The 12212-nt window shown below is 40.0% G+C and overlaps 1 protein-coding gene across 1 annotated transcript in view; it reads right to left on the bottom strand.

Moving 5' to 3' along the window:
• Positions 1-12212, bottom strand: part of Frem3 (FRAS1 related extracellular matrix 3) — a 71534-nt gene that overhangs the window by 4575 nt on the left and 54747 nt on the right. The window contains exon 6 of the mRNA XM_076865228.2: positions 7126-7377. Within this exon, the coding sequence (XP_076721343.2) occupies positions 7126-7377 (252 nt within the window). The remainder of the gene's footprint in view (positions 1-7125; positions 7378-12212) is intronic.

Here is a 12212-nt window from a genome sequence, read left to right as displayed (position 1 = left end):
ATTCAGTGCCTCACACATGCTAGGCAAGTGCTCTACCAAGTGAGCTACAGACCCAGTGTAACCTGCTTTTGACAGAGAAATTATACTGTGTGGTTGTGAGGAAGGGCAAGGAGCAAGAAAGATAAGAAAAAATTTGGATCACTTATGACACTGTTTAAAGGGGGCAGAAGTAAGAATTCATCTCCACCTCCTTATTTTTGTGGTACTAGGGTTTCACATATGCTGGGCAAGTGCTGTACCATGGAGCCACATTCCCAGCCCTCAAGCCTCTCTGAATAATAGAATATAATATGTGAGAGGAGGATATTGTCACATGGAAAAAAATCATTAAGCTCCTCTGAGATGCCCCATGTTAATTTGTATTAGGAGATTTGTCAGATTGGAGAAAACAGTTCCTAGCACGGTTTTCAGATAGTCCTTATCTGAGACACTAGCAATGATTCCTCAGGACAGGCAATTAGGAAAGTCTGATTGAAAGTCTGAACATCACACCTGTGTTCAATGAATTCTACACCTGTACAGCCAGAGGTATATCTCACTGAAAAGAGAATATTTTAAAAAAGAGAAACAGGGAAAAGCAATATGACAAGGTGCAAAGTGAAGGTCTCAAAAGACACATGGCTATGCTTTAAAAGGAGTTTAGTGTCCATAGTCACAGAAATTTAATGCCAAGGCTTGTAGAAGAGGTGACATAAACACTCTGTCAACTTTGAGAAACCACCACAAACAGAATGAGTATCACAAGGTGGAAGCCAAAATGCTTTTTCAGTTCCTCATCTAGAATACAGATTCTAGAAATAGACTGGTAAACTTAGTCTTTGGAAAAATTCTAGAGCTACTTATTGGGACAGGTTCTGGATTCTTAGAAAAGAAAGAAAATGCATATGAATTTTGGATCTTTAACATACTGTTTGAGGTGAAGTCAAATTCAATCTTTCTTTCTTTTTTCTTTTTTTTTTTTTTGTACCAGGGATTGAACTCAGGAACACTTGACCTGAGCCACATCCCCAGCCCTATTTTATATTTTATTTAGAGACAGGGTCTCACTGAGTTGCTTAGCACCTCATGGTTGCTGAGGCCGACTTTGAACTTGCAATCCTCCTGTCTCAGCCTCTCGAGCCACAGGATTACAGGCATGTGGCACAACACCCTCAATCTTTCTTTTAGTTCAGTTCAACAAACATCTATTGAGCACCCCCAAGTTTGAACTAAGCAGTATTAGGATGGAGTGGGAGAGGAGAGTGGCAGAAGTGACTTGAGCAGCACCCAGTGATTGGGTATAGGATGCCCTGCAAGCTTAAAGTGAGGAAGGTGGGCAAGGGAGGCACCGTAGGAACTCAGTTGAGAATAAAGGAGGAGAAATGATGTTGAGTGGGAATAGAGAAGGAAAGATGATGAGTTCAGTTGCAGATGTGGAGTCTCAGTTGCCTATGGAAGCTCTAAATGGATAGCAGAAACACTATCATGTGTCAATCTAGAATTCAAGAATCTAGCTAAGGCTGGCGATGAAATCTGGGAGGGCTAAGCTCAAAGGGTGAGGGCGAAATTTCATACAGGAAAGTATGATCATCCAATGGGAATGAATAAAAAGAGAATCATGGTGGGGGGCATCAACCCTTAGGGAGCTAGGTTAATAGACAGGAGCCCTCCAGACAAGAAATAGACACAAATAAGCAAACAAAAAATAATTGGAGACATGATTGGGTGGGTGGGGAGCAATGTAGGGAAGCAGAGAAACTAAGACAGTAGAGAGCAGAGAATTTTGGAAAGAATGAGCAGCCCTGGTGTCAAATACAGCACGCACATTCAGGAAGATAGCAGTGTGCGAGTGGACAGTGGCGATCAGCAGCAAAAGAATCAAGATGCACCTTAGGACACGGTCAGTCGCATGGTGTGAATTGTAGAGCCCAGTGAAAATAGGGAGACACTTTGCTCAAAGGCCCACTTGATCAACACTGTCTGTTTTTATGCCAGTACTATACTGTTTGACTACTGTGGCTTTGTGAAGCATTTTGAAATCAGAAAGCATGATAGTTTTGCTCTTCTTTCTCAATTGTTTTGGCCATTTGTGGACTTTTGTGGATCCATGAATTTTATAATTGTTTTTTTCTATTTATGTTAAAAACACCATTGAGATTTTGACAGGGATGCATGGAATCTGTAGATTGCCTTAGTATGGGCATTTTATTTATTTTTTATTTTTAAATTTTGAGACAGGGTATCACTAAGTTGTTGAGGCTGGCCTTGAACATGCAATTCTCCTGCCTCAGCCTCCTAAGTCACTGGGATTACAAGCATGTGCCACAATATCCAGCAGTTTGGGCATTTTAATTAGCCTGGAATCTCTTTCTGAGCCATATCCAGTCCTGTTTTTATCTTTGTAAAAATTTCTTTCATGACTGTAATTTTCTATGTGCTAGTCTTTCAATTCCTAAGTTAAACTTATTCCCAAGTATTTATTCATGTTAAAGAATTGTTTTTCTAATTCCCTTTTTAGATAATTCACTGTTGGCTAAAGCAATACTATTGGTTTTTATATATTAATAGGTAGACTGCAACTTTACATTTATTAGTCCTAATAACCTTTCCTATTCTCTTTTTACCTCCTCTTTCTTCTTTTGTTTTGTTTGTTTAGAGTTTTCTCTATAGAAGATCCAGGGACAATTTTTCTTTATTTCTAATTTGGATTACTTTTATTTATTTATTTTATTGCCTAATTTCTCTGCTTAGGACTTCCAGGATGATCTTGAATAGAATTAGAGGGGTTGCACCCTTGTCTTCTTCCTGATCTTACAGGAAAATCTTTCAGTTTTTCACTGTTGAATAGGATATTAGCTGTGGGCATTTCATATATGCTCTTTTTCCACATTGAGGTAATTTCCCTCTATTATTTGCTGAGGATTTTTTTAATCATGAATTAGTGCTGAATTTTATACAATGAACTTTTGTTTTTGCATCTATTGAGACAGTCAAATGAGGTGTATCCTCTTAATTGATTTTCAGTGTTGAACCATCCTTGCATTCCAGGGATCAATTCCACTTGGACATAGTGACTGGTCCTTCTTGGCTGTTGAATTCAGCTTGTTAGCATTTTGTTGATAATGTTAGCATCTATGTTTATCAGGGATATTTGTTCTAGTTGTTTTCTCTTGCAGTGTCTTTGGCTTTGTAATCAGGGTATTGCTGGCTTCATAAATGAATTTGGAAATGTTCCATCCTTTTGAATTTTTTGGAAGAGTTTGAGAAGCATTGACAGTAATTCTTTAAATGTTTGGTAGAATTTATCAGTGAAGCTCTGTGGTTCTGGACTTTTCCTTGTTAGGAAGCGTAATTAATGATTCAGTCTCTTACTAGTTAAAGGTCTGCTTAGACACTCTATTTTTTCATAATTTGGTCTTGGTGTGTTATTATGTTTCTAGGAATTTATCCATTTCTTCTAGGTTACCCAGTTTATTGAACTATAATTAATTTGTTGGTGTCATAGTATCCTATGATATTTATTTCCATGGCATCAGCTATAACAGCTACTCTTTCATTTTTGATTTATGTGTTTGAGTTTTCTCTTTTTATCTTAGTCTAGATAAGGGGTTGTCACTTTTTTATCTTTTCTTTTTTTTAAAGAGAGAGAGAGAGAGAGAGAGAGAGAGAGAGAGAGAGAGAGAGAATTTTTTTTTAATATTTATTTTTTAGTTTTTGGCGGACACAACATCTTTGTATGTGGTGCTGAGGATTGAACCCGGGCTGCACACACACCAGGCGAACATGCTACCACTTGAGCCACATCCCCAGTCCACTTTTTTATCTTTTCAAAGAATCAATTTTTTCATTAATTTTTTTCTATTGTTTTTCTCCTTTCAATTACATTTGTTTCTGCTTGATCTTTGTTTCTATCATTTTGTAAACTTTCAGCTTAGTTTTTTCTCTTTTTTTCTCATTCTTTGAGATGCAAAGTAGTTTGGATCTTTCTTCTTTTTTAGTGGCAAGTATTTTTGGCTGTAAACTTCCCTCCTGGCATTGCTTTTGCTATATCCTCTAAGTTTCAGTATGTTGTATTTTGCTCCCATTTGTTTCAAAGTATTTTTCAATTTCTATTTGATTTTTTTTTCTTTGCTCCATTGGGGTTTTCAAAAGTGAACTTTTAAATTTCCACATGTTTATGAATTTTCCAATTTTATTTTTTTATTTTTGGTATAAGGGATTGAACCTAGGTAAGCTTAATGAATGAGCCCCATTCTTAGTCCTTTTTATTTTTTATTCAGAGACAGGGTCTTGCTAAGTTACTCAGCTCCTTGCTAAGCTGCTAATCATGGGCTTTGAACCCATGATCCTCCTGCCTCAGCCTCCAGAGTTGCTGGAATTAAAGGTGTGCACCCCTGCACCAGGTTCCAATTTTCTTTCTGGTTTTGATTTCTATTTTCTTTCCTCTGTAGTGGGAAAAGATATTTGGCATGTTTTCAACCTCCTAAAATTTGCTAAAACTTGTGATGTCTACTCTTTAACTGAATCTACTCTTTCCGGGAGAATATTCTGCGTGGGTTTCACTGTTACTGCTGTTGGGTGGAATGCTTGGTCCATTTGGTCTGTAGTGTTGCTTGGGTTCCCTGTTGGTTTCTCTCTGGTTGTTTCCTCTTTATTGACAGTAGAGTGTTGATGTCTCCCACTACTATTGTGTGGCTATTTTCCCTTTCAGTTCTTTCAATGTTCTCTGATGGTGAGTGCATATATAATTATTATAACTACCTGGTGAAATGATCCTTTTATCATCACATAATGCCCTTTTTGTCTGTTGGGTCAGTTTCTAACTAAGGGGTTTTAATTTTGCCTTATTTAAGTACAGCCTCCACTGCCATTTTTTTTCATTACCTTTTGTATGGAATATCTGTTGCCTTCCATTACTTTCAGGCTATGTGAGTCTTTCAGTCACTGTTTTATTTTTTTTGGGGGGGGGCAGGAGGGGCGTACTGGGGATTGAATTCAGGGGCACTCGACCACTGAGCCAGCCACATCCCCAGCCCTGTTTTGTGTTTTATTTACAGACAGGGTCTCACTGTGTTGCTTAGGGCCTCACCCTGAGGCTGGCTTTGAACTTGCCATCCTCCTGCCTCAGCCTCCCGAGCTTCTGGGATTATAGGTGTGAGCCACCACACCAGCCAGCCACTGTCTTCTAATTAAGGAATTTAATCCATTTGCATTTAAAGTAATTATTGATAGGAAAAAATGTAATATTGTCCTAACAGATTTTGTTGCTGCTGTTGTGCTGGGAATTGAACTTGGGGCTTCAGAATCCTAGGTGAGTGCACTACCGCTGAGCTATACCCTGTCCCCTGCCTGTCATTAATTGTTTTCTATTTGTCTTCTTGTTCTTTTTTCCTTCGTTTTGTCTTTTAATGTATTCCTTTTTTTTTTTTTTTTTTTTTTTTTGCATGGGTATGCTTTGATTCCTTTCTCTTTCTCTCTCTTAACTTCTATAGGTAGTATTTTTATGGTTACCATGAGATTTGCATAAGATATTTTATGATTATCACAGTTTGTCTTAAGCTGGTAACAATTTAATTTCAATTGCATGCAAAAACTCTACACTTTGACTTTTCCCCATACTTTATGGAATGGATGTCACAATTTATGTCTATGAAAATTATATTCATTATTGTATTTCTAGTTGTAATTACTTTTAATATTTCAGTCTCTTAATCTTTATTCTAGACTTAGAAATGATTTACCCACTACCATTACAAAATTATAATAGTACATTATTCTGTATTGCTATATGTTTATTTTTACTAACAAATCTTGGACACTGGGCAGCTATTTGTCCCAGCAGAGATGGCTGTTTTGGTCGGATAGCACTGCTAATATCTCACACCTCAATCATCTGTTTACACAGTGGTTATCCAGGTAGAGCCTTCTTTAAATAGAGAATGAAGGACTCTGGTTTTTAGTTCTCTTTGACTTTGGTTATTCACTGTAATTTATAATTTGGCATTTGTCCTCACACATCCATCTCCTAGGGGCCTGTATCTTGTCTTTAGGCTGGCTGTCAAAATGGAGTTTTGGACCTCTGACCTTGACAGGTCATGGATTGGCAGACTAAACAGCAAACAAAAAATTATTTTTAACCTCACTCATATTTACCTCTGTTCTATGGTTGTTTTAAAAAAAAATCAAGCAGGAATTGTCTTATAGTACATGATAAATTTGTCATACCCATTTTGAGAGTATATACCCTGTTTAAACTCTACCCAGACTGTTTCTCTGGGCATAGCTCTCAGTTTTATGGGAGGTGTGGGACTATAGGAAAAGCACTCACATTAGTTTTGGATCTCTGGTAGCAGGCTGGTTTAATCCTGCCTAGATCTGAGCACAGTACCCCACAACCTCTCAAATCCAGGCAGAGGCTTGGTTAAGAGATGAAGCCACTAATCTGAGATAAATCATAAAAGAGTCTCATCTTGGCCATCTTGAGTACCATTTACTTTCAAAACTGCCCCCTATAGAAATAACAATGGAAACCTAGGGTGACAATACTGGACTTGATACTTCTCATCACATCAGGGAGGGAAGGGCTGGAGTTGAAGAATGAGGAGCTCCTCTCTTCTCTGGCTGAATTTCAGCTGGGCTCCCCAGGGACAGGAGCCAAACTTCCTGCCAGAGAGCCCTGGGAAGAGGGGGTCCAGATGCCTACACATGGAGCTCCTAAAACATAGCACAAATAACCCCTGTGCCATTTGAAGACTCTCATGCACTGTTGTCAGAGAGGATCTCCATGCTGCTCAACTGAGGTCCTTTGTGGGGCTGTCTTGGTTGGGAACATAGATTCTTGACTCAGGTCCACTTCTTGGCTTCCTTCCACGTCTTGGGTCACCTTCTTGGCCTGTATTCACTCTTTTTTTTTTTTCCTCTTAAAAATAAAGTCATACACAAGTATTTAATCTTCCCGTGTTGCTAATTTGCTGTAGATATTGGTGATGTCTGTCTATTTGAAAAGATACCACTTTTGGAGAAAGAAGAACATCAAACATTCCTTTAAAAGATAAAATAAAGTTAGATTTGCCTTTTAACTGTTGAAAGAATATATGAGCAGGAGGCAGCTACGGCCAAGAGTAGGGAAGCGGGAAACGGACTTACCATCCTCAGCATCAGCCAGGATGATTACCTTGGTGGTGGGGAATTTGGATCCCAGCTGCCCTCCCACAGGCAGGCTCAGTGAAACGCTGAAGGATTCTTCCTCTTCATAGAGGGAGTCATCGATGATGAGAACCCGGCAGCTCTTCTCCGTCTCATCTTTGTCAAAGAGGAGGATGCTGGTGTGGTCTTCTGGTAGTGAGACGTAGTCAGAGAAAGATAAGGCCATGGACGGAATCATGCCTATGGCAGACCCTACAGGAATGTCAGAAGGAGCAGGGAAGGTGAGGAGAATTCCAAATGGGGATTCCTTATTGGTTCCTCAAACAATTTCCAGATGATAGCTCTCTGAATTACAAGGCATGCATCTCTTCCAGTCACCAATATTAAAGTTGTGATTAGAAAGCTTTCAGAATAGACTCTGGTATTTTGGCATGATCCAGATTTACTGCTCTTTCAATAGGGTGTATTGAGTATGGTTGGTTTAGATTAAGGGCTAAATGAACTGAAGGATCGTAGGCTGTCAGAGCTGGCTCAGCTCAAATCTCTCATGTTATAGATGGGAAAACTAAAGGGCAGAGAAATAAAACTAGAAAATCCATAGCATGATAATGGTACAGAATTTCTTCTGCCCCTACACTGTCAAGACATAGCTGTGAGGACTAGGAACATAATCTAATTTTTCACTCTGACTAGAGTTCCTTGTATGACACCATAACATAGCCACAAAGCTACTTGTTAGTTTACTAGGCATGCAGGACTGATTGGGGGATTTCAATTTAGGTCCACTTTAAGTTTTACTATAACAACTTACTTATATTAAGATTCATCAATGTCAATACACCATTTACAAGTTGTAAATGGACACAGTGTCTTTCTTTCTTTATTTTTATGAACTGCTGAGGATTGAACCCAGTACGACACATGTGCTAGGCAAGTGCTCTCCCACGGACCTACAACCCCAGCCCCCTTGATGAGTTTTGATAAGTACATAAGATCACCACCAAAATAATAATGTGGGACATTTTTATCTACCCATAAAAGTTGACTTGTAGCCTCTATAGTCCATCTCCCTCCGGGCCTCCCAGCCCTCAAAAACCACAGATCTGCTTTGTGTCACCCTAGGTTTATTTATTTATTTATCATTTTTTAAAAAAAATTTTTTTTTAGCTGTATTTGGACACAATGCCTTTATTTTATTTATTGTTATGCGGTGCTGAGGATCGAACCCAGCGCTTCGCATGTGCTAGGAGAGCCCTCTACTGCTAAGCCACAACCCTAGCCCTAAGATTTATTTCCCTTTACGAGAATGTCACACAAGTGGAACACACAGTACTTCTGTGTTAGTCTTTTGTGGCCAGATTCTTTCATTTAGCACCTCACTTTGAGACTCACTCATGCATCATGACTTCCTTCTCTTTTACTGGGGACTCCTCTTCCTACAGTTTGTTGACCCATCTACGAGCTGATAATGGGTTCTTCCTCATTCTTAGCTGTTTGGAACAGCGCCACTATGAATATTCTAGCATTGGTCTTGGAGTGGGTATATGATTTCATTTCTTTGTAGTAAGGACTCAGGAGTGGGATTTCTGGGATTTAGTGCATTTCTGTATTATGAACAGCAACCCAGTTTTAGAGCTAAAAGAGTGAAAATCAGCCACAGTAATTGAAATGACTTAGGGCAATATTTTAGATAAGTGATATTTGAAAAGTATAAATATTTCCCACCATAACTTTTCCTTAATAAAAAGCAATGGGAATATGGCAGGAAGATTCTGGAAAGGATACTCTGGTCTTGTAAGGACCTTTCTTGTTTGTGGTATGGTATGTGGGCAAATGCAAGACACTGTCAGTGCCTGATGTCTCCTAAACATGAATACGAGCTGGTATCTATGGCTATATGCTGCATGGGAGGAGGACAGCTTGCTAAAAAGTAGTCTCCAAAATGACATCAGAGGCTTTGTTCAAAGGGGCACTGACTTACAAAATGTTTCAGAACGATTTTAAAAAAACCAAACCAGATTTTAGAAGAATCAGAAAGTCACCTATTGATTGTTTTATTAGTGTGGGAACATATAAAAAGTTTTAATATGGAGAACTGAAGAAAATAAAACCTGTTTACTAGGGCCGGAGCAGAAACTGTGATTAATGTCTGGCTCAAGGGGACTCTCACTGGGTGGTAGGTTGGCTAATTTTCAATGTGGTTCTGGGGCCTTGAAACCTTATTCTTTCTATCTCCCCCCAAAACCTCTGCCTCCAAGAGTTCTCTGAGCTCCTCAGCCAGGAGAGGCTGGTTCTTGGGATGGCAAAGGTGAGCATTATGGCTAAGTGACAGAGGTAGGCACTTTCCCACTAGAAGGGAATGGGGACAAGTGCCAGCAACAAAGGAAGGCAGGTGGGGTGAGTCACTCCAGGACACACACGCACACACACACACACACACATACACACAGGAAATAAAGGTCTTAAGTCTTACAACCTATAATTAATAGTAATCATTTGGAACATTTTTTAAAAGAGATGTTTACACAGGAGGACTTTATGTTGGAGAATATACGTTCTTACTGTGCCTAGTCATCAAGCAGGTGACATAAAAAAAGATGCCTGTCAGAAGCAGCGTGCTTAGCTCCTCAAGATAAATACTCAAAGCAGATATACACTAGGCTCACATAGTAGTCAATAATGCCTTTATAAAATTAAATAAAATGATTAAATCTCTTTGTCAATATATGACCCCTTTCTCCTAGGAGTCTTGAAAATTTATTTTGGGAAACCATTTCATCAGTTACATTCTATGGTCAAGAACACAGAGTACTGGCATTTATTTAAGTTTTAAAAATTTCTATTTTATCAGTAGCAAATTAAAAAATCCCCAGAGTGGAGATAAAATTCTTTTGTGATTGGAGGGAAGCGGAGGAATAAGAGGTGAGGAGGGCAGCTGGGGGAGGCGGGCTGCACAGCATGGGGGCTTCCATCCAGAGGATGCTCTGTGACTTCTGTTCCCCGCCTTTGGCCAGTGAGTACCCTGCAATGCTCTCACACAACAAAACAACTAGAAATAATTATACTGGCTTTTCTGTATTCCCAGGAAGCAAGGAAAATCACCTGGAGCCAACAGCAAAAACAAAAAAACCCAATGTCCCAAAACCTGAGCCTGATAATCTAGAGCAGGGTCTCTCAATGGTAAACTGGTCTCCTCCCTTGAGCAAGTGGGACACCAGCATAGCAGGGGGTGCCTGGGCCTCATGTGGATATCTCAAGGAGCTGTTGTGGAGTGGTTGATGATTCCTGGGGACCTGGGGCTGCAGGAGGGTTTCTGAGTGTTGCCCTGTCGATTCTGGAAGAAGCAATCACATCCTTCTCAGAAAAAAACTTCTTCAAGAGAAGCCCCACAGAACTTCCACAGCTTTTGATCACATACAGGTGAGAAGATCTTAAACATTTTAAAAAGTCCTTGCTACAAAGATGACTTTTAGACTAAGGACTACTTCTTTGTTGTGTGTGTGTGTGTGTGTGTGTGTGTGTGTGTGTGTGTAGGTGCTAGGGATTGAACCCAGGGCCTTGTGCATGCTAGGAAAGCACTCTACCAACTGAGCTATAGCCCCAGCCCCTGGACAACACTTAACAGCAACATTGGAAGCCAGAACAGAGTGGAGTAATGAGTTCAAAACACTGGGAGAAGATTACTACCATCCTAGAAGCTTCAAAGATGGGGTTGAGATAAAGTTGTATTGTGATAAATTGAAAACTGAGTTTATCTCCAGCAGACCTACAGAAATGGAACTTTTAAATGACATTGTTTGTACTTCAGAAAAAAGAAAATGGTTCCCCAGTACCCTATGAGATGCAAGGCATGACTTCTGTTATCTAAAAGCACACTCATAACCAAATAAATCAACATATCCCATGTTTTTTTTTTTTTCAAAAGGCAGAAGAGGGCATGTTTTTTGCCTGGATATGCTTGGAACTCTCTCTCTGAATAACCTGCTTCCCATCTCCTTCGTAGAATGACTCAGAGAAAAAGTCCATGTACTACCAGCATCATGTACATTTTAGCAATTCTCAGTTTTAACCTGATTTTACTCCATTTGGGAATTGAAAAGTGAAGAAGAGGGAAGTGAGGTGGGGTGAAGTACTCCTTGTGGGCTCCTTCCTTCCCCAGCTGGCTGCCCAGGGATCCCAGGGAGAATGCACCCTGCTCTTGCAGAAAACACTTTCTTCTCTTTGGGCTTCAAGCTGGGCAGCTTGACACCATGACATAGTCTCTATCTACAACCAGAGGGTCTCCCAGATGTGAATGGGAGAAATGAGGTGGTAAACAGCCTATTTGGTGGATCACAGGAGATTGCTGAACTGCTGGTGTCCACTTGGGCAGTGGCTTCCTCCTCCCATCCCCTGACCACATGGCAGGGCCACACCCACATTTAGCTTCTCATGGGATTCCTCTGTGGGACCCAACTTGCCAACAGGTCTCCAGGGGCGAAGGTGGCATTCCCAGGAAACTCTGAGCACAGCAGGCACCCAACTCACGTTGTCTGACACCTGAGCTTTGACCTGGGATTCCCCAGGTCAAACTTGCAGTGAAAAACCAAGGATTTAACAGGGTCGGGGCCCTTCCTGGAGAACGAACCATTGTGTGTATGGTAGTACCCTGACACGTTTTGTGGAATTATGAGAGACTGATAATTGTGAATCTTCTCATATTGCCTGTCACTGTGACATTGTCTTTACCTCCAGCCTGTGGGTAGGTACTTCACCCTCTCAGAGGATGGAAGTACAATTTGGTGATTTAAGCCTCTTTGGAAATCTTGTTAAATAAATGTTTAACAATTATGTCATGAATAAAATACGCTTGAGCTGTATTAATGATTGAATGGAGAGCAAGCTCATGCTTTGCATGTTATTAATAATGCACAGCTACCACACATGGCTATAGGTAATTGAAAAAGGAAACAAAGATTTTTGTTTCTTGTTTTTTTCTTTTTTTTGCTCAGCTTTGATAGGCTCCCAAGGCCCTACCACTAAAGTTTCTGTCTGCCCAGACATAATCTGTACTTGCTACTTGATGGAAATATCCCTCATTAGTACTT

The sequence above is a fragment of the Callospermophilus lateralis genome, chromosome 8, assembly GCF_048772815.1.
Source record: "Callospermophilus lateralis isolate mCalLat2 chromosome 8, mCalLat2.hap1, whole genome shotgun sequence".
Taxonomy (NCBI): domain Eukaryota; kingdom Metazoa; phylum Chordata; class Mammalia; order Rodentia; family Sciuridae; genus Callospermophilus; species Callospermophilus lateralis.
This window is presented reverse-complemented; position numbering and strand designations above follow the sequence as displayed.